Source organism: Perca fluviatilis, chromosome 4 (assembly GCF_010015445.1).
Source record: "Perca fluviatilis chromosome 4, GENO_Pfluv_1.0, whole genome shotgun sequence".
Lineage (NCBI taxonomy): Eukaryota > Metazoa > Chordata > Actinopteri > Perciformes > Percidae > Perca > Perca fluviatilis.
The window spans coordinates 16,786,971-16,809,215 of NC_053115.1; the positions used below are offsets into that span (position 1 = coordinate 16,786,971).

Genomic DNA, 22,245 nt, shown 5'->3' on the forward strand with positions numbered 1-22,245 from the left:
TTGAAATTGCAAATGACAAGAGGAATCCCATGTGACGGAGCTCCTAATCTGAGTTGGCCAAAAAGTTTTAGGGAAAATTTGAAGATAGGTAGACAGACAGACTTCCAGCTATTTGGTGGGGGGAAAAAAAAGTTCATTTTGAGAATTTTGGGAGTTACACCACAACAACAAAGTCCAAAAGTTTAGCTTTGCACATGCTACAAAACTGACATCTATATATGACGACATGGGCAGCTAATGTTGGAAGATAAATTGATTATGTAACCCAAAAAGTGTTCAAATGCAAAACTACAGAATTTATTTATTTCAGATTAAACTGCATATTACACTGGACCTTATAACATGTAATAAAAAAATTAAGATAAAAAAAATAAAAACATAAAAAGCAGCATTATGTGGATTAAAATTACAAGCGGGAATACAAAAAACTAGATATTGACAGACACTGACAAGTGAAAAATATTGTTACGTCTACTTGTCTGCTTTTAAACAAAAAAAAATTGTCTAAGTTTTATACAGAAACATTTACTTTACCATAATAATTAGTGTTTGAATAGATTTAAGTATTAATTTTATTGTAACCTAATGAGATTCTGGTGGCCACTGCTCGTCATGGATCACAAGACCACAAAGTATATTCAAATACTAAACATTTATTCATACCATGACACATGGTGTAAACAGCGCAACTTCAGAAAATCCCACGAAATACTGGACAGGCATGTGCTTAACGATAAACAATACTACTGTACTTGAAAATCAGTCAAACATTTATTGCATTGATTTGGTATGTGAAAGATCTTGTTCTCTCTCCCTTTCCTCCATCTCTCCTTATGTTTTACGTCGTCGTTTTCCACCGACGGGCGATAAGGCTTCGTCATCTCTAGTGCTGGACGTTCGCTTTTGGACGGAGGTCCTCTCTGTGTCTCTATGAAAACATTTCCAAAGATGACCATTTAGTCTTTTGTGAATGGAGGAGAATATAAATATGCACAATTAATGTCAAGGTGATTTAGTTGGTATCATTAGTAGATGTTCATGTCCTGAACATTTTGTTGAGGTAAATAAAAACAGGAAAAGTAAAGCAAATAATGCTTGAGGTACCAGGCTTTTAAAACGCACTACATCAACCCATAAAATAATCTGAACAGGTGCAATGTGTACCATTTTGGAGTGACATATCTTACCCTTTTGTCACACTGCTGCTGCTAAATTATATACCTTTCCTGTACACCAGCTGCTTGGTTTATTCACAATCAATCAATACCAAAAAAGCCTCCGAAAGTAAATTACCTACCGACCACCAACGTTTATTTCTGGAATATGCATCAGCTATGGGCCCCAGAAGACTGTCACAGAGCCATACATTATACATAAATTGATTATTTTAATCAATCTACAATAGTCTTCTTAAAATTGCCTTGCCAGTGAATTGCCCCTCCTGCCATTCGCCAACAGACCTGGGTGTGTATCTTGGGAAATCACACACATTTGAGACGGTGGGGAAAAGCTTACAATAAAATCATGCACGTATACTGTACATAAATCACATATATTACAATAGACTAAGTGGTTGCTCACACCGGTCAACGTCACTTAGAGATAACTTGTGTCCAATTAAAAAGGGGGGAAAAAGCACAGTCACAGTCAAAACGTTTCCATTTTGGCACTTATTCTCCTTTGTAGAAGCGCAAAGTGAATTGATTGCCAAAACTAGGTATAATACAATTAGGTAAGATGAGCAGACACTGCACCTTTTAATTATTCTTTTTATATCACACTTTATCATTTGATTGGTCTTTCTGCACCGAGAAAACATACGACTTCTGTTCTCCCAATGTGTGGATCAAGACAATCAGCTACTCTGATAAGTTGACAAAAAAAAAAGAGAAAGGCACCATTACTTGCAGTTGTATTAAATGAAATCAGCGCGGAGGCATAATAAAAGTGATTACATTCATACATTGACTCATACATAAATCATGCCATTTTTAATATGTTAGTGCATGTTGTCATATACACTCTGAGATGCTGATTATCACAATAAACATTATATCCCTTTCCTAAACAACTAAGCACTGCAGTGAACAGATCTTGTCAAAATGCTGTTGTATTTCTTGCAATGTATGAGAGGTGAATGCAATGCACCTTACTGGCACACTAAATGCAATCTACTTAAAGTAAACAAGTGTTTGTACCCTTTTTTTTAACACTGATTCTACAGTTGGATGGTGATGCATATTTCAGTATTTTATTCATTTTTCTGAGACTATTTAATATGTGCCTTTCATTCAGTTTGGTATAACAAGAAAATCCACTTTTAGAATTCTCTGTTTTAATTCTGAAGGAAACCTTAGTGTTGCCAGAGGAACACATCTGGACTGAGTGTTCAATGCATCTAAACAAGCTGTTATGGATTGCCAACTACCACATCATTATTTGGTGGTGCCGTGTGAGCCTCGGTGGGCTCCAAAGCGCAGCATGTAGTGTTGGTGGCCACTGAGGTCACCTCCATAGGAAATGTTCAGATAACATGAAATCAAAGTCCTCTTCCATGTGGAACCACTTACAACTTCACACAAAGGGCTCTCCGCTAATTACACTACAGATGTATATCACCCTCCAGCCAATGACAAGGTCATCTGCCTCTTTATCTTGACTGGATGGACTTAAAAAACAAAATTCCAGCACTGGAATTTGGGTCAGAAGTCTACATGTGGGGAGGATGGGAAGACAACTAAGTATAGCGGATTACTGGTAAGCAGGCAGTTGGACTCTGTGAAAAGTGTGGATCAGAACTAAAACAAATCAACAGTTAAATTCTCATAACTGCCAGTGACGGACAAAAGCTGGAGGATGGTGATAAAGCCTTGTCCTTTGACACTTGTTACAAGCACATATTTGGCTTCTGTCCATTAAGCTGACTACATACAAAAGAAGTACTGCGTGGAGGGATGACATTGAATGCTGGCAGGTTTGTACTTTGCGTCAAGGTAATTTAGAAAGAGATGAAGAGCAGAGTCTTGGTTCTCCGCAAGAAACACAAGGTGAGATCCCACTCAGATGTATGAGCTTCTGTGGCTTTTTCAGTAGCTTGACAGAAAAGCTTTCTATTTGTTAAGTGTCTTTGAAACAGGCTAGCTCCATGTGTCATCATCATACAGCACAGTACAAGGATAACATTTAAACTGTAATATGCCACAGAATAAAGTGGCATTTTAGGCAGCATCGTTTGACAAATGAAAAAAATAAAAGAACATGGGCTGCAATGTGTCACCTTAAATTTCTATCTGCATTGTTCTTCCAACAAAATTGTTTGTATCCGTGAACCAGAAGAGGACATGGTGTCAGGAATGCTAAAATGCATTTAGAATCATTGACTTTAGTTTGTTATTTGTACTTGTCTGACCAATGACAAGGGCTAGTTTAGCAGCACAAGGCTACCCCACCAGACAAATGAGATGGAGAGAAGATGCAATGCGCCACCACCTTCTGTAACTAAAAGAAATAATCCTCCGTCTTTGTGCGCAGTTCGCAAGTAAATTAACACCGGGTCAGTGCAGTTGTTTATGTGAGTCCTATGTGGTGAAGAGCTGTGTGTTGTGTCTTGTAATAAGGATAAAATATAATACAGAAAGCAGTCTTCTTATTCAGCCCACTTGCCACAGCTATAGTTGGTTTAGAATATGCCCCCGCTACTCCTGGACAATTACATTTATTGCTGACATAACTGAGAAACAGTTTAATTGCATAAAACCATCTTTCCTGGGATGATTTAAGTTGAGCTCAGGGACACTAATTACAAAAGAAAGGACCACTACAGTTGTAATCCAACAATTTGATGACAAGCGCGCTATCTTGCTGCCTCTGGTAACAAGTCAAACTCAAGGAGTATTACATATTACATGCTCATAGAGGAGACTAAAGAAAACCTTTCCAACCTTCAGCTGTGAGTGAAAGCATGCAGTACTGCAGGCTTAGCTGGTCTTCTTTTTATTGTGGCTTGTGGGCCACAATCAAGTGAAGTGCCTCTCAACTAAATAGAAGTAAGCTTTGTCAAAAACAATGACCGTGGAGAAATGTAAAGGCATTATTTCTATTAGATCAAGATTTTTGAAATATTCAAATATTGACCAAATAACCATTTCATTTCCAGACCTATCTAGATATTTATTTCACCTGATATGAATGACCGACACAGCTAGAACACTTCTTAACACTTTTAACACTGCTGGATAGAAAAAGATTATTTGTAAGTGGAACCATTATGTACATCAGCAGCAGACTAGAATTAAAAGTGGCCTTTAAATGTAATTATCTATACTCTTCAGGATTCTCAAACTGAGAATCTGGCTGGATAGTAGGCTTACTTTAAAAGACTAATGTTGAACACCTGATATACACACTGAAGGTCAGAATTGGATTTTTGAAAATTACATGACTTTTCTTGACAATCGCAATTACAGCAGAATCACTTACTCAGGGTTTGTGGCAGGTTCTGGACCAAAGATGTCTGAAATAGAACTGTAGTGGGAGGAAGAGGAAATAAGGTAAGAGACTACATGTCATTTACAAAGTTTTACTGATATAGGGCATTTGCTGTTTCAATAAACAAACTTCGAGCATTGGTTTGTACCCAAGTAACAGCCCTGAAAGCAAGTCGTTACTAAATAGACTGTGATGCTCTGCAAACTATGAATGATACCTATTTTTTTTTTGAGCAGGCTCTTTCACTGTCCTACACATTGCATAAATGTCAGCCATGACGTTGACATTGATAAACAAAATGTCAAGAAAATATTACGGCCCGGGATGTTACTTCAAAAGGAGTCAAGATCTGATTTTTCACACTACCAACAAGAGTACAGTTGCGTGAGGTTGCCTCAAAACCGTCATAACAAGTCACAAATTATGTATATAGAACGCTGTCAGTCAGTAAAATCAGCAAGTTAAGGATTTAAACTGCCTCTACAGTTCACTGTCTTTTGCATAGTATATGCAATTGGGCAATGCCGCAATACCAACAAAACGGACAACCACTCTGGACTTTGCAAATATGCATTTTGAAGATTAAGAGCATGATGAACATCATCCTTAGTGAAGTGAAGTATGGTGGTGGCAGGATAATACTTGTAGGGGCAGATGAACTCTAACCTTAGATTGATGGTGATGATCTATGCCCCATTAAGACGATGTCCTGAAGCATTTTGCCAAATCTACACTGGAATAAGTATGTACGTTTTTAATTTTGTTGAAAGTCTGCGGAGATATAAATTAAAGGAATTCTCAAACGTTCTAAACTTATAAGTGAAAATATGAAACACGTATTTCAGCGTGGACTCATTACAAAAACACAGCGCTAAACGGGCTTGGTAAACTTTTGTTAGTTAGAAGCAACTCCATTGTTGACATTTTATGAATCTGAGCAACAGGTACATTTTTGTGAATTAGCACTAATGGTTAATTTGTTTTGTTACTGAAAGTATTTCCCCACACATCGGCAGCTTTGGGTGGATAGGTAGCCTATCGGCATTGCTTAGGCACGCAATTCTCTCCCTATGCCTCAAGTAAAACACACACACACACACACACACACACACACACACACACACACACACACACACACACACACACACACACACACACACACACACACACACACACACACACACCGGGATGCTGTGCTGAATCGATTAGGCATACGTACTGTAAACTGGTCTACACTACTTTTAGTGGCACTGTATCGTTTCTCTAGATCTGCTGGTTCTCCTAATGTGCTGGTTACCAGCTACACGACAGATGTACAGGTTTTAAGGACAGGAATTGTCAGGAACTTCCTTACATAATAACTCAGCATTGTGAAGGTATAAAAAGGTATTTTTTCTTACTATGTAGAACAGCTATTTGATACTATCACTTATATTCTAATTCATAAGTAAAATGTTTTATGTGGGGATATTAAGTAAGTATTGGGTGTTGGGTAGGGCTGCACGATTATGGCCAAAATGATAATCACGATTATTTTGATCAATATTGAGATCACGATTAATTATCACGATTATTTGTTGATTTTAGCCAAAACAAATATTATATAATTGTAACTGCTTTTACATCCATATTGTGCTACATTCCTACTAATACGTCCATATTGTGCTACATTCCTCCTTTATTGAAGGATACTGTGAAGGAGTATGCCATTTCAGCTGTTGTGCGACCGCTTTCCACACATGCATGTTTGCCGTGAAAGATACAGGCAACGCAATTTTCTGTTCACGTTAACGGCGCATGTGGTGCCTGGTATCTACCAGACGAAATAGCTACGCGGATTTCTGTGGCTCATTACACTGCCACTTACATGTCTGCGTTGGCGCTCTGATGTCTCGGAACCCCCGTTAGAGGCAACATAAACATCGCTGAATGTCACGCTAGTAAACACTAATGACCGCGTTATACAGCAGGTAGCGTTAGCCTACCGTTAGCCACAGTAGTAACTGGATTAAACACGGCTAAAATGCTGACTGCTAAACAGTGTCGTGTGTCTGTATTTCACTGTAGGATTCCAACAGCGGGACATTCAACAGTCTGCTGCTAAAGCTATGAGCTAAAAGACACAAACTAGCACCGGTCACTGCTGTTGTCTGAAAAACAACACAGACGGGACAAAACGTTGCGTTTACTGGTAAACTGGTAAACATTGTGACCGGCTTATGATGACCGACTGCTATCTGTTGTGGAATTTTCCTCACGTTACTCTGTCCTCTGTGACTGTCTACATCTAGAAACTAAGCTGCGCGGTGCAGGCAGGGAACAGCTCTGATTGGCTCATGGAGACATGTGATCAGACAGTGGTTTAAGGAGCGCTAGATTGGCTTTGCAAAAACTGTTCTATGAAGGGAATGATGCATTTTAAATATCGCTCGATCACGCAAATTTGATCGTGGGAAGCCAAAATCGTGATCGTGATTAAAATTCGATTAATTGTGCAGCCCTAGTGTTGGGCTATATTTCTTCTGAGTAATCATAGGATCCAGACAAGCTTTCGGAGACTGTTGTCCTTGCAAAGCAGGACGTCTCCCTTCTTCAATCGTGTTTACTTGTGAATTCAATTAACTCCGTTTAGTTACCACTATAAGAAATACTAATCAAATATGAAATTAATCACATATTATAATGCTGTCCTGTGAATGCCACACAGTCTTGAAATGACAGAGAGCGATATCCTCAAGGATTTATGAAATATAAAGAGTTACAAGACGAAGCACTGCTTTTTTTTTTTAAATCAAATCAGAGGTGTTCAAGGTCCAAAACCATCTTTTATCATTATCACTGTGAAATTGCACTTATATTCAAACTGTAGAAAGTAGTCAACAACAATGATCTCTCTTTTCTGTAGCATGAAAAGGCCCATCCTTTGACAGCTTTGAGGGTTTCACCTACTGTAAGTGAATCATGATGTCCATTATCTAGGACTCACCTGCTGATAGACACTTCACTATAAGTGGGGCTGGATGACAATACAATCCTTGGCTCCTCGTCAGATTCTCCATCTTCTACCTTCACCACTGGGCGGCTTTTTGACTCTGCATCTTGATCTGGAAGAGGCAAAAATATATATCTTCGTGTCAGACACCCAGAGAGAACCAAACAGTGGAGAAATGACCTGTCAAAAAGAGTTGACATAACATATATGCCCCTAACAACCTAGAGTCCTTTGGACACCAGATTTTCACATATCCTTAAAGGTAAAAGCAGATTTAAGGTCCTGTTGGTACTATCACACTAACCACTCACACAGTGGACATTGTCATGCAATTTTTGTGTGTGCGCATTTTCCTTTGCATATTGCATGCAAATAAGCAACACCATTAATTAATTTAGTTAATGTAAGTACCACTTAATTAAAACTTGCAATAACTGGTATTTCTGGCCAGTAGGCAGTGGAATCAAGTTGAGAACACAACATTTCCATATCATCAACTTTTAGGCTGATATGGTGAACTTGTTGAACAGTTGCTTATTTACACATCCAGCAGTTACAGAGCAACATTATCATTCATTGGGAGTTGTGTTTCTTGCCACCTGGTGAATGCAAGTCCAATATTAACTGTCTCTTAGCTCCATTTCTGGTCTCTATCAACTCCTGAAGGAAAAAAGATGGCTCTTTTGCTGCAAAGAGCTGCCTGCTGCGGCTGATAACGCTATGAGAGTGGTGAGAGTGATCCAACACAGTAACATTGTTGGTCGCATTAAGTTTTCACAAATCTTTTTGATAAATTTGAGAAAATATAACAAAATATATGGAAGACATATTTTAAAAAAAACACACTGATTTTCAAGACTAAAAGGTGCGGTTATAAATTATAAACACAAAATGTAGACCAACATGGATTACTGTTAATAACACATCTGTATCGACCCTTGCCTGATGTGCCTAACAATGGAGTGCAGTCATGTTGTGAATTTGGCAAGGATGGAACAAATAATTGAGTGCACTTTATTCACTCCCACACATACACAGCCAGCAGGGAGTCACAATGAGCCCTTCAAGCAGCGTCGCATGGCTCATTTGGCATATTGCAAAAAAAAAAAATTTGCCACGAAGCAATCAATAGCATTACCATGGGGATCAGGTGACTTATGCTGAAGAGGATCAGAAAGCTTAAAAGTCTCCTGTTGCTAGAATATATTTTATCCCTTGAGTAAGGTAAAGAGTGTTGCAGTACCAGCAGGGTGTGTTTTTTGTGCATCCTCTCCTTCCACAATGACTTCCTGTTTGATACGAGTCTGCCTGGTGGTCTCTAGGTGACCCCGAACCTGGGCAATAAGGCGGGAAAAGTCACTGCTGTGCTGCTTCCCTGCAGGCAAAATAGGATATATTGTGGAATAGTTAAGAAACAACAGAATTTTTAATTATGCAACAGTATTTTAAAAAGGTCCCATGGCATGAAAAGTTCACTTTATGATCTTTTTTTTAAACATTAATATGCGTTCCCCAGCCTGCCTATGGTCCCCCAGTGGCTAGAAATGGCGATAGGTGTAAACCGAGCCCTGGGTATCCTGCTCTGCCTTTGAGAAAATGAAAGCTCGGATGGGCTGATCTGGAATCTTGCTCCTTATGAGGTCATAAGGAGCAAGGTTACCTCCCCTTTCTCTGCTTTGCCCGCCCAGAGAATTTGGCCCACCCATGAGAGAGAGGCCTCATGGCTTTCGAACGAGCAAAGTGGCAGTTGGTCAAGGCCACACCTAGCCTGACAAGCCAGACCCACATCAAGATGTTGGGTCTGGGAACTCACCATTGACAGAGCTCAATCCGAGGGGCAGGATAAACGGTTGTCTTTCAAATTCTCTCTGCACGCAATAGGATAGCGCAGAGCTAGTTGATAGATTAAACTTTAAACTTTTGTCGTATCCGGTCGGCAAAACTCCGAACACATCTTCCTTTTTTAAGAATGATTTCAGTGCCGTTCTTTGCTCAAAGAAAAGCTTAACTCCAAGTCTTCCAGAAGACCGCTGTTCCCAGCAGCAGCATCAGCAGCCATAAGCCCGCCCACTGACTCTATACACGATGTGATTGGCCTGACCAGAGTTTGGTTTTTCCAGCTCGCAAGCCAACGGAGAGTGCCTAGACCCCCCTGGCTGCAAATTAAATTTGCTGCCGCTAGGGGGCGTCTAGATTTCTAGGCTAGGCCCCCCCCCCATATACCTACAGACACAGAAATGGCACATCCTAAGGAAAGCTCATTGTGGGACTGGCTCTAGAAGCTGTAATTCTGCACCAAGGCTGAATTTCAGGAAAGAGACTTAAAAAATACATGATAAAATACAAAGTTTTAGTCCTTAGCTTCTATATTTGAAGTGAAACGCAACAGATCCAAGCTCCAAGATGAAATCACTGTGGCTACAACTACTGTGGTGGAGGCTACAGTCATTGAAAAGACATTATAGCCGACTGTGAACGGACGCGAGCTAAAGAAGAATAAAAGTTTGCTTATGTATGTATCCAAACATAAAGGATGTAATCACTTTCTACATTAAGCATCTGTAAATATGTGATGTTCTTTAAACAAAGACAGAACAGAACTGAGAAAAAAAAAAAAATTACGCCAAAACAATGCAATTAACACTAGTTGATCTACACATGAAACAACTCTGCTAGCTCAGACGGTTACTTATATCTTCATGAGCAACATTAGCCAACGCAGTTGCAAAGCTTTACCATGCGAGTGGCTCCTAATACACATCAGTACATATGTACCGGTTATTTTGCTGGCTTGTAAGGATTAGATTGAGTTGTGCAATTTGTGAGTTACAAGTTATGGTAACATCTTATGCACCAGGTAAATTTCACAGACATAAGGGATGAACACTAGTACACACAGCTTTACAATGGACCCTATCGGGCAAAATGCAATGGATTATTATTATTATTATTATTATAATACAGTGGCAATTGAGGGGGTTACTCCAGTCAAAACATTTTGTTTTTCAGTTGGGAAGCACATATAAAAGGATCAAACATCTCAGGGGCTGGTCTCACGAAGCAGGATTTTCCTTGCACTTATTCTGGGTTATTAGAATGTTTTCTGAATAACCAGCTACTGATTGTATTATTACTAAAAGAAAATGTGAGATTGAAGGATGCACGTGGATTTGGTGTGTGAATGCATTAGTGCTGCTTTCACCTTCCTGTCTGCTCATTCACCATTCCCAATGCTGGCAGAGTGAGTCATCCAGATCCTCCTCTGATAAATCAAGAGGTTATCACAGCAGTGCAGCTATTTATAGAACCTACCTGCTGTAAGTCACATCCATTTTTCAACCACTTTTAAAGTTGGCACTGCGGATTTACAGTATATCCAAGTTTTTTTTTAATCTTGTTTAACCATGACAACATAAGTTTGGATAATGTTCTCTAATGTTGCTGTTTTTGCTTGACCTTTGTCCTGAAGATAAAAACACAGAGCTGCTCTAAATTTCTGTACATCTGTATGTCTCAGACTAATTTTCTATGAGCTCATAGTAAATGAAAAAAAAGATCTAGACGGACACTTAAATAGCCAAGTCACCCTACAAATCATAATAAAAAATATCAGTTTTACACTTACATTCCAGCTTTTGCTGTTAAATGACTCACTAAAGACACTTTTCATTTTCATGCTGGTAATGTGTTGCGGAAGGTATATGAAGCTGGCTCCTAATGAAGGGCTTCTAGACTGAATAAAGTAACATTACAGCTGGGCGACACACTGAATATGCACAAAAGTATGCAATCTTGTAAATATTGCCTCTTCAGTTTTCAAAAGAATCTCCACTTCTCTCACTGTATTACCATGCAACAATTACTAACCCGCAAAACATAACGTAATGCAGATGGATTACCTTTCAATCTGGACCCAGGTCTCTTGTTGGTTTTCCTACTGTACTAGCTGTCTAGAAATGGAAAAAAATAAATACACTAATTGGTCTAAAAGCCTATGATTTAGAACCGTCATTAAAGGCTGTCACTGAGCGAAGCGTATCTAATCTTTAGGCATTTTCTGAGACATCTATATCTGACAGAAGACTTCAAAATCCTTCCTAGACCAAGTCTGTGTGCTGCATCGTTCTGCTGGCAATAATTCAGGGGAAGTCTTAACCTTTTGATAGCTTAAGGTATTCTAACAGCAGAATCAAATCACCAAAAAGAATATCCTACAGCATTTCAAAGCAGAGGTGAGTCGCTGTTACCATAGAAATGTTGATCGCACCCGCGAACGGCTATAGCGAGCTGGTACCACAGAAGGAAGGAAGTCAGTCAGTCTCTCTGGGTACCAGAGCTATTCAAAAAGTGGGCGGTCACTGTTGAGCTCTATAGGTACATGGAGTTAGGTCAGTAGATGGTATGTTTTGATGCAACATGTTTGTAGTACACGCACTGTGATTCTGTGTATCAGATTACTTTAATAAAGGCTGTTTACTCCTAATTAAGGTTATGTATCAAATATTCCTCCAAATTCATGGAGAATGCTAGCCTGGCTGACACCAGACCCTTCTCAGTTGTAACTGAGAGTGGGTCTGGGAAAGCTTCATTGACAGTTCATTTCCACAGGGGCGTCACCAACGGATGCCACTCAAATGCCTCTGGGCGCAATTGGATAGTCCTTCAATCAGACCAACGGTCCGGGTGACGCTTTTCACATCCAATATCCAACTAAAGAAACTTTGATTCTGGTTTTTGGTGTAGTCCCTCCACGCCTACTTTCTCCTTACAGGTGTTGCATATTGCAAGAATTTCCAAACAGCTGACATGTTGCAGGTTAATTCACGAGGTTCCCTGTGCAAGAATAGCGCGGACACACGCTTCACACCGCAAGCGGGTACGCACACACACGGTGGAGAAGTTGAGAGAAAGGAAAAAGAGACAGAGTCCGTGTGTGCGTGCGTCCTTGAGAAGAGAACTGTAACTCGTATAACTTCTGTTGTCAGTTAATTGTAGTATTGACCTGCATGGAATCGGCATATGTCAGACTGACCTGCGGGTCGCCGAGCACGTGAAGCACGGCTTCGGTAGCCGTCATGTTGAATGTAAACAAAAAGCTGCTCTCCGTCGCTGCGCTATCCTCAGCGCGTAAAGCCCTCCTCAGCGGTTGTGATTGGTGCCTCAATTTTGAGGACATTGGAAATGGGTTTGAATGGGCTCTTCGCCAGACTGACTTGCAGAGCAAATCTCAAATTTGCCGGAAGTTCGTCAGGGTTTACCCAGGCTAGGAGAATGCCCTATATCAAGATAACCTACAGTACTGTGCAAACGTTTTAGGCAGGTATGAAAAAATGCTGTAAACTAAGAATGAAAGTGTTAATAGTTTATTTTCATCAATTAACAAAATGCAGTGAATCAACAGAAGAGAAATCTAAATCAAATCAATATTTGGTGTGACCACCCTTTGCCTTCAAGACAGCATCAATCTTCTAGGTACACTTGCACAAAGTTTTTGAAGGAACTCGGCTGGTAGGTTGTTCCAAACATCTTGGAGAACTAACCACAGATCTTTTGTGGGTGTAGGCTTCCTCAAATCCTTCTGTCTCTTCATGTTATCCCAGAAAGACTCGATGATGCTGAGATCAGGGCTCTGTGGGGGCCATGCCATCACTTCCAGGACTTCTTGTTCTTCTTTACGCTGAAGATAGTTCTTAATGACCTTGGCTGTATGTTTGGGGTCGTTGTCCTGCTGCAGAATAAATTTGAGGCCAATCATACGCCTCCCTGATGGTACTGCATGATGGATAAGTATCTGCCTGTATTTCTCAGCATTGAGGACATCATTAATCTTGACCAAATCTCCAACTCCATTTGCAGAAATGCAGCCCCAAACTTGCAAGGAACCTCCACCATGCTTTACTGTTGCCTGCAGACACTCATTATTGTACCGCTCTACAGCCCTTCGGCAAACAACTTGCCTTCTGCTACAGCCAAATATTTAAAATTGTGACTCATCAGTCCAGAGCACCTGCTGCCATTTTCCTGCACCCCAGTTCCTATGTTTTCGTGCATGGTAGAGTCGCTTGGCCTTGTTTCTATGTCGGAGGTATAGCTTTTTGGCTGCAACTCTTCCATGAAGACCACTTCAGGCCAGACTTCTCCGGACAGTAGATGGGTGTACCTGGGTCCTACTGGTTTCTGCCAGTTCTGAGCTGATGGCACTGCTGTACATCTTCCGATTTCGAAGGGAAATAAGCTTGATGCGTTTTTCATCTGCTGCATGCACTGAGTTTCCTTGGCTGACCACTACGATCCTCAGCATTGCCTGTTTCTTTGTGCTTTTTCAAAAGTGCTTCAACAGCACATCTTGAAACACCAGCCTGCTTTGAAATATTTGTCTGGGAGAGACCTTGCAGATATTGCAGTATAACTACCTATATACTATAATTGGTTGATCATACACCTGACTACAATCCTACAAAATCCCTGACTTTTTGCAAGTACCTATAAGAATTGATGCTGGTTTGAAGGCAAAAGGGTAGTAACACCAAATATTGATGTGATTTAGATTGTTCTTTTGTTCGCTCACTTTGCATTTTGTAAATTGATAAAATCATTTATATTTTTGAAAGCATTCTTAGTTTACAGCATTTTTTCACACCTGCCTAAGACTTTTGCACAGTACTGTATATAACAAAAGGGAAAAGCTAATGAAAAGTTACTTTCTAGCTATGCTGCCTTGCCCCAATTAAGAAATAGATGTGCTTTGCCTGCTTAAATTTACTAGCCTCATCTTTAAAAAGGTGGTGCACTCAATGTGATTCACAGCTGCATGCTCACTCCAACAAGACAACTTGATAGAGAAGCCCTCCTTCACTCTTGCAGTAGCATGTACTACTCCAGTAGAATGGAAAATCACACCAAAGTGTTTTCCATTATTAGTTAGTGCTGTGAAATATATGGTGTCCGTAAAAAGAAGAAAGCAACATTACAAACCATTTCAGGGAAAACAAAATTGGTCAATTTAGCTAGAGTTCAAAAACAAAATCATACTTTGGAAAGAAGGGGTCTGTTTCTGTGAGATAACATTTTGCAATTATTTTTGTTTGAGGTGTCTTTTTCTACAGAAGACAACATTCATACACATTTGTAATGAACCACACAGTTGGGGCACAGTTGGCTACCCAGCTACTAGGCACAGGGGGGTCATTGTATCATCTATACAAAGTTGATTAATCATATAATGTGTCCTTTTCCTCTAATAAACAGTGACTTCAAAACAAATGCATCAACTGACAATTGAGTACCCTGGCTTTGCATAGAGAAGAGGGAAAATAAGACTAGATTTTGTAATTTTTTCACTGACAGCATTCAGTTTTTGTTTGTTGTACTCTAGGATGATAGAATTTTGTTGCCACTCTTTCGTGTTGTTCTTGCCTGGCAAACGTGATATTATATTGCACTTTGATGTATTTCTTTAAACCATTTGACAGTGGTCAAATACGACTTTGCTTATCTTTCAGCAAATCGAATATAAATGCAGAATTCTGATTAGATATTTCCTCTCATGCAGGCGTACAGTATTGTGCATGTTTTTACACTGTATTCGTATGCACCTTTTAAACAGAATATGTAAAGGTATGCAAAACTGTTTCATCAGTTGACCTTTGTTGGCACTGAGTTTTAGCTGTCAGCTTGGTAATTCAGACACCTGAGGTGTCAACAGACTGATAACCAAAGTTTCCTGAAAAACAAATCACTTACTGTAATTTGAATGCATCTCATCAATCTCCTTCTCAGACTTATTCTTTGTGAAAACCATGACCTGCAAGAGATTTTAATGGACAAAAACACGTACATTGGCATTAACCATTAATGAAAACACATGACAATATAACAAATCTGCAAAGCACTTGCCCTATTGCTTGGTTTAAGTTCTCAAAGGTTGAAATTGTCATTTCATTTGCCATAAACACATTGCAAGCATGCAGTGCATACCTCCAACCTTTTATGGTACATTATAGCCACCTACTGTCAATACAGAGAGGAGTCCTCATCAAAACATTGTTTTACATTACTACACTATTATTAAAAAATAAAACAACTTAAGCCCACAAGATATCCCATTAAGCGGTTAATACACACAGGTTTGGCTTTCCCCTGCAGTTGATTCCTGATCTTCTCATTGGTCTCCAACTCTTTGGCAATATCTTCAGCTATTGACAGAGGAAATAAACATCTTTATTACTATGAGATCACAAATATTGCCCGTTACACACACACACACACACACACACACACACACACACACACACACACACACACACACACACACACACACACACACACACACACACACACACACACACACACACACACACACACACACACACACACACAACACACACACACACACACACACACGGAATGAAACTTGGATATATTGAATAAAAGACTGAATATATGGAATGAAAGTCTAAATATGGAATTAAAGTATTATATTGTTTGAATTAATTTAAATCTTGTGTGGTCTCTCTCTTTGTCCAGCTGTCTAGCATGCCAACTGCAAACAGTATCACCCTTATGACATAATGGACCAAAAACCCTCACCTGATTTTGGGTTTAGGGAATCACACTGGGCATTATACATGTGCACAAACTCCTGGTGTCTTTTGATCAGCTGCTCTCGAGAACCCTGAATTGAGAGATGGCACTCCTTCAGCCTCCTCTTCAGCTCCTGCACTGAAAGCAGGTTGTACACAAGCTTTGTCATTGGACGCCTCGTCTGGCCAAGGGAGCTGCAACAGACATAGCGACTAGTTTATTTCAGTAATCACCAGATACATTACTTGATGATGCCTGGTGGGGGACATTTTTGTGCTCAGCTGTAAGAAACTTCTATGACTGTACTACATGCTAGTCTTGGACATCATAAGCAAGAAATAAATGAATACAATATCACACAGTGGCCACATCAGCTGAGCTCATAACTAAATGAAATGGATATGATTAATGATATATAACATGAAGGAACACACCTCTGATGATTGTCTGATTGACTGTTAAATTCAGACATGGCTGTCAAATGTGTTATACTATATTTCATTATATTATATACTTTGTCTTGAATATAAGACATTAAAAGGTACTCTAAGCGATGTGATGAATTTTTTAGGCTACAACACTTTTTGTCACATACAGCAAACATCTCCTCACTATCCACTAGCTGCCTGTCCACTGAACACACTGTAAAAAAAACACGGTCTCTGTAGACAGCCCAGGCTCCAAAAAAGGCAACAAAAACAAACTGGCCAACCTGCACCACTAAACATAACAAAGAGTGTTCCAGCCAATAACCGACAAGAAGGATTTGGGGGTGGGGGTTGGGGGGGGTTAGTGCCATGGATGCATTAAGTGAGCAGAAGGGAGGGGGAGGGGACGGGATGGGATGAGGAGGAGGGAGGGGCGAGCTTGTTTGACAATACTTTGAACGTCAACAAGAAGTAACGTCACCCAACATCGCTTAGAGCACCTTTAAGTGTAAGTTATTAACGTTGGTTGCAAGAAGAATCCTCCTCGTGTAGGCTGGCTATTTATGGCCAGAATATTAAAACCTCTGCAATTCATCATTATGACATAAAGATCTACTCTAGATCAAGTATTTTTCACTGCTACCAAAATGACCCATCAGTAACAGAACCTCAATTGCTGCATGGGTCATTAATCACACTGGAAAATGTTTTTTTGTCTTTCAAATGATGTCACAGATACGGTCTTTAGTAAGAGGATTGATGGTAATACTACAAATCTGGTAATAAATGTGATTGTATGGTTTCAGTAATTCTGCCATTTTAAGCAAACAAAAGCATAACACATAGTAAATGCTTTTTTAACAGGGCTTCACGTTCTACTTCAAGTAAATACACAGGCACTTTCAGTGGAAACTATCTTAAACTGTAAAATGCAACAACAAAAAAGTGTGCGTAGAAAGTCATCTGACGGCATCCTATGTCGATATTGTGAAGATCTCTAGTTAAATAAAATGTGTACATGTCTATACGGTTTCCTTGAATCTACAGTCCAGCATTTGGAATATAAACTTTTATACCCTTATACACAATATCAAGTTTCATATCTACATACCAAAAGGAATATACATACTGTAGATCCAGGACATTTACAGTACAGCCCACCTAGCACAAATACTGGAAGCAAGAAAAATGCTGGCCGAGCTCCAACCCTGAAATATATTTATTCTTGTCTTGTAATCCAACTCCACTACATGTGTAAGTAGATCCAGCCCAAAAAGTCACACTATACCTGGCGAGACAAATCGGCGTACACTTTAGTCAGTGGTGCTGAAGGATGCGACTGCAACACGCGACCAAAACGGTGCTGAAAAGGCAACACGCCGCCAGATGTGCTACACTTTTTCATAGGGATGCACCGACTATTCGGCCACCGAAAATACTCGCCCGAAAATGGCCCAAAAGGGCATTTTCGGTTTTCGGACGAAATACTTTTATCACCGAAACAATACGGCCGAAATGTTGTGATGACGCAAACAGAAACCGCGACCTGCACGTGTGTCAGTACCCGTTCCACCTGCAAAGCGTCTCCTAAGCAAAGAGATTGAGACGGACCACGGAGCGAAAACAATGAAAAGTACGCCCTTAGAGTCTGTCAGCACACGTTTCAGTGAGATCTATTCGGATCCTCTGCATTACTTGGATGCGGCAATAAAGCAGGGCGCACGAGAAATGATCCAGGCCATGATGGATGCGGAGAACCCGCGTGGAGACTGAGACGGAGCGCGCACAGAGCAGCGCCCAGCGCAGCGCAGCGCCCAGCGCAGCGCCAGAGGAGATCAGAGCGCAGAAAAAAAAAGACTTGTCTCTCTGCACCAGATGAGGGGCATGCACCCTCGTTGTCTGATATGTTCAATGAAATCCTGCAAGAAAGTGCCTCAAATAATAATAAAGCTATTCTGTTCTTAGGCTACTATATAATGTATGTGACTATCAGATTGTAGCCATATTTCTGCTAGATATTTTTTTTATTAAACTTTAATATTAATTTATACAATTGCAATGCCTTGATTTTAGTAAAGTTAGTACACAGTCATAGCCATACATGCACTGGTACTAATAATTGGCATAATTTCTTTCGGTGTTTCGGTCTTGTTTCCTCTTTTTCGGTTTTGGCCAAGAATTTTCATTTCGGTGCATCCCTACTTTTTCATTACAACCATGACGATGAGACTGTTAAGCTAAACTAGTTAGGAGCAGTGCAGGATGCTAATGGACATGCAAAATACAACATTGCCTACAAACCATCGTTCATGTTGATGAATCAAACTTTTTCTTGTAGCTCCTCAGCAGCAGCCACTAGTCCTGTTTGCTGCCAACAGTGACAATGAAGAGCCAGTACCACGCACCAGCCATGAGCGCAGAACTCCAGAGTAGGCAGGTAGGGTTGCTCATTGAGTAAATATTATTAATGAACAGTATGGTGTAGACCTGCTAGCTAGCTATCTATATATAAATAAATAAAAAAAAATAAAAATTAAAAAATGCCCTGAGATTATTGATGATGCCAGATAATTTGGCACTAAATTAATGAAACTGACTTGTCTTTATCAGAAAGCTTTGTAAAAAGGGGAGATTTGTGCTGAAAATTATGACAATTAAAAAAATTTAAATGATTTAGTGTCAGAAAGAGGGCCAGGACCCAGTAGTGTGCAAGGGATAGCAGTCAGTGTGGAAGGCACATCTAAGCTGTTGCACCAGTGTGTGAACAAGCAAACATGAACAGATAAGTTACAATATAACCACTTTCTAAGCCCAAATGTTACTAGTGATCCATAATGCCTTTTATCATCGAAAGTAGGATAGTAAATTTACAAAGCTCACGACTGAAAGGCAATAGGATGAAAGAAATATGAAAAATACATTTGTTTCATTTTCATTCAAGGTTTCGATGTCTGTGAACACTTATTTGCACAGAAAATAGATTCTGATATTGTTGAACATCATTGTGTTTTGGTTGTTAACTCTTCTAATAAATCTACATTGTGAGCAACACACTGTATTTACACTGAATTGGAAATTATATTTCACAAAAATACACCGGATTATAAGGCTGTAGAGAACAGTGCACATTGCAGACTTGTGTAAATATTAAGGTTTTAATTACATTATTTTAATAATGGCCCACTTTACTTTACAACTGACTACATTTTTTTTTTATAGTCAGTCTTGAAGTAAAGTGGGCACTCGGGGGCTGAAAATGAGTCCAACTCTGGCCCCGATTACATACTGAGCAAACAGCAGCAGAGAGCCTTCGTTTAGGCCTAAGTGATCAGTTAAGTGGGTATTTTACCTCCTCAAGCTTTCCTTCTTCTCTCCTCTGGTAAGGCACGTGTCCAGATGCTTGTTGATAAACTGCTGTGGCACACTTACAGAACACACAGGGCAGTCCACTGCAAAAAAATATTTAAAGAAAGCAGCTTAATTAAAAATAATAAACCAGTTTTTGCTGCTAAGTCACATTAGATTTCACTGCCTAACCAAACTAGGGATGCACCGATAGCACTTTTTTTTCCAGACAAGTAAAGTACTTACATTTTGGTACTTGCCGATAACAAGTACCAATATGAGTACTTAATAATACCATTACAGTTCTAACAATGTTTTATTTACATTGTACAGATGTACTTTCTGACTGTAACAAAGTAAATATACAACTTGATGCTGTTGCTGACATTTTAACTTTCAACTTTATGTTTTCCTAAACAAACATCGGGCCTAAAATAACGACGGCAGAGTTGTGACGGTTCCGCGTGAATTCCCTGCTACTTGAAAACAAAGGAAACGGCTGCTGCTGCTGCTGGCGAACAGCGGTCTTTCGAATTGGCTTTGGCCGCGACTCTGTAAGGAGTTAAGCGTCTTTGAGAAAAGAACAAAGAACGGCACTGAAATCATTAAAAAAGGAAGATGTGTTCAGAGTTTTGCCAACCGGATATGGCAAAAGTTTAATCTATCAACTAGCGTTGCTCTGGTTGGTTGTAGCGCCATCCTATTGCGTGAAGAGGGAATTTGAAAGACAACCGTTTATCCCGCCCCTCGGATTGAGCCCTGCCAGTGGTGAGTTCCCAGACCCAACATCTTGATGTGGGTCTGGCTTGTCAGGCTAATTAATTGGGTCACTGTTACCGCAATTGTTGAATGTAAAAATGCACACATGAAAAAGCTACTGGTATAACTCTCTGTAGTTTGGACGGGGACACATTACAGTGACATCAGCTTTTACTTTCTTTGCCAGGCCTGTAGATAGCATCATCAACAAGTCTACATCTGCAGTTCTTAACTGCTGCTGCCTCTGTTACCAGATTAGGGGGAGCAGTTTCGCAGAAATACAATTTATCTGACAATGACCAAACAGCTCTCTCTTGTGGAGATTCTGTAGACTTGTGAACATGAACAAGTGAGAAGCTAGTTCGATGGGGTGAGTCATACTGGGTGATGCAGCCTTCTTATCCTACAGGTAGAAAGGATTTACCTTTGATTACGGGCTTTACATCTTTTGATGGTGACGAACAAAGCGCCATAATACTGTGCGAGACTCCAGCCTCCTGTTTGACTGACATCAAACCCTGGATAGATGCCTCCTCCACATCCATTGGCTCTTCCTTCACAACCACTGGAAGTTGACCAGTCGCTGAATGTAGGCCAGTGTAATTTGCTTTGTGGGTGTGTGCAGTCAGTATTCCCCCCCGCTGAACACACTGAACAACAGAACTACTTTGCTGGGTTTCTTTAGCGGGAGATGTTTTTGGCCTCTTTTGGAAAAAGTGACTCAAAACAGAGCTGTTACACTTCTGGCCCCTCTCTCTGGGAGTTTTGCATTTAACAGCTGAAACTGGGGTCTTTGGCGATATTGGAGGGGAGTCAAAATTTGCGTTTGACAACTGCTGCCTGAAAGAAAGAAGAAAGGCAAAGTGCATGTGAATGAAAATGTGTGCAGCATTGGTCAACACCACAAATGTATAATTACATAAAGTATATGTAGGGTAAAGGACTTAAGGTCCTCTTAAAAAAAAAAAACACATTGAACCCAACAAAAGAAGAGCCAATAAATACTGTGGACTGTAAAGTAAGCCCTTTGACGTTAGAACCGCACCTGTCAATTATCTCACTCCTTTTCGGCTAAGCGAGAAAAGGTAAACACTTTGGCTACAGTCTTGGAAATGTGGAAAGCAAACAAATTGCAGCTGGGCCATTACTTGGCAATAAAATGAAACCAATGAGGTGTGTAATGTTCTGCTTTCCATATCTAAAATTTATTTGTGCTTACTGTCTACATTAGAGCAGGTTCACACACTTGCCAAAGCCACAAATGTGCACAAATGTGAGGTGGCAGCAAAGATCTTAAAGAAATCAGCTCTCCCCACAACATTCATCTGTACTGCAACACTGCATGCAGGCAGGTATAATTATTACTGGTCTCTGCACTAAAATGTGTTAAACTTTGTATTGCAGCAAATTATTTTGTATATTTAGAGAAAGTGAGCAAAACAACAAAATGTCTATACCCACATCCCCATGAGTTACAAAGTGAAAAGTTTACTTTTACTGATAACTGCACTGTTACTTACAAGACCTGGATGATTACCTCTTCCAAGGTTTGTTTGTCTGTCAGCAAGAGAACCGAAAAACTACTGGCCCAATTGTCATGAAACGTGGTGAAAGGGTGTAGTAGCATGGGGCAAGAAAAAAAAAAAGCCA

The 22,245-nt window shown here is 39.9% G+C and overlaps 1 protein-coding gene across 4 annotated transcripts in view; it reads right to left on the minus strand.

The window, feature by feature from the left end:
* Window positions 1-283: 283 nt before the first annotated feature.
* The window catches only part of rad18 (RAD18 E3 ubiquitin protein ligase), a 31,630-nt gene continuing 9,668 nt past the window's right edge, over window positions 284-22,245 (minus strand). For 2 of the 4 annotated variants that reach the window (XM_039797621.1, XM_039797623.1), the window contains exons 5-13: window positions 21,020-21,435; window positions 19,841-19,940; window positions 16,070-16,257; window positions 15,605-15,675; window positions 15,224-15,284; window positions 8,724-8,855; window positions 7,475-7,592; window positions 4,480-4,524; window positions 284-928 (exon numbers count right to left, since the gene is read on the minus strand). In XM_039797621.1, the coding sequence (XP_039653555.1) occupies window positions 832-928; window positions 4,480-4,524; window positions 7,475-7,592; window positions 8,724-8,855; window positions 15,224-15,284; window positions 15,605-15,675; window positions 16,070-16,257; window positions 19,841-19,940; window positions 21,020-21,435 (1,228 nt within the window). In that variant the 3' untranslated portion in view covers window positions 284-831. The remainder of the gene's footprint in view (window positions 929-4,479; window positions 4,525-7,474; window positions 7,593-8,723; window positions 8,856-15,223; window positions 15,285-15,604; window positions 15,676-16,069; window positions 16,258-19,840; window positions 19,941-21,019; window positions 21,436-22,245) is intronic. The other 2 variants (XM_039797624.1, XM_039797622.1) reach the window with 2 other exon arrangements.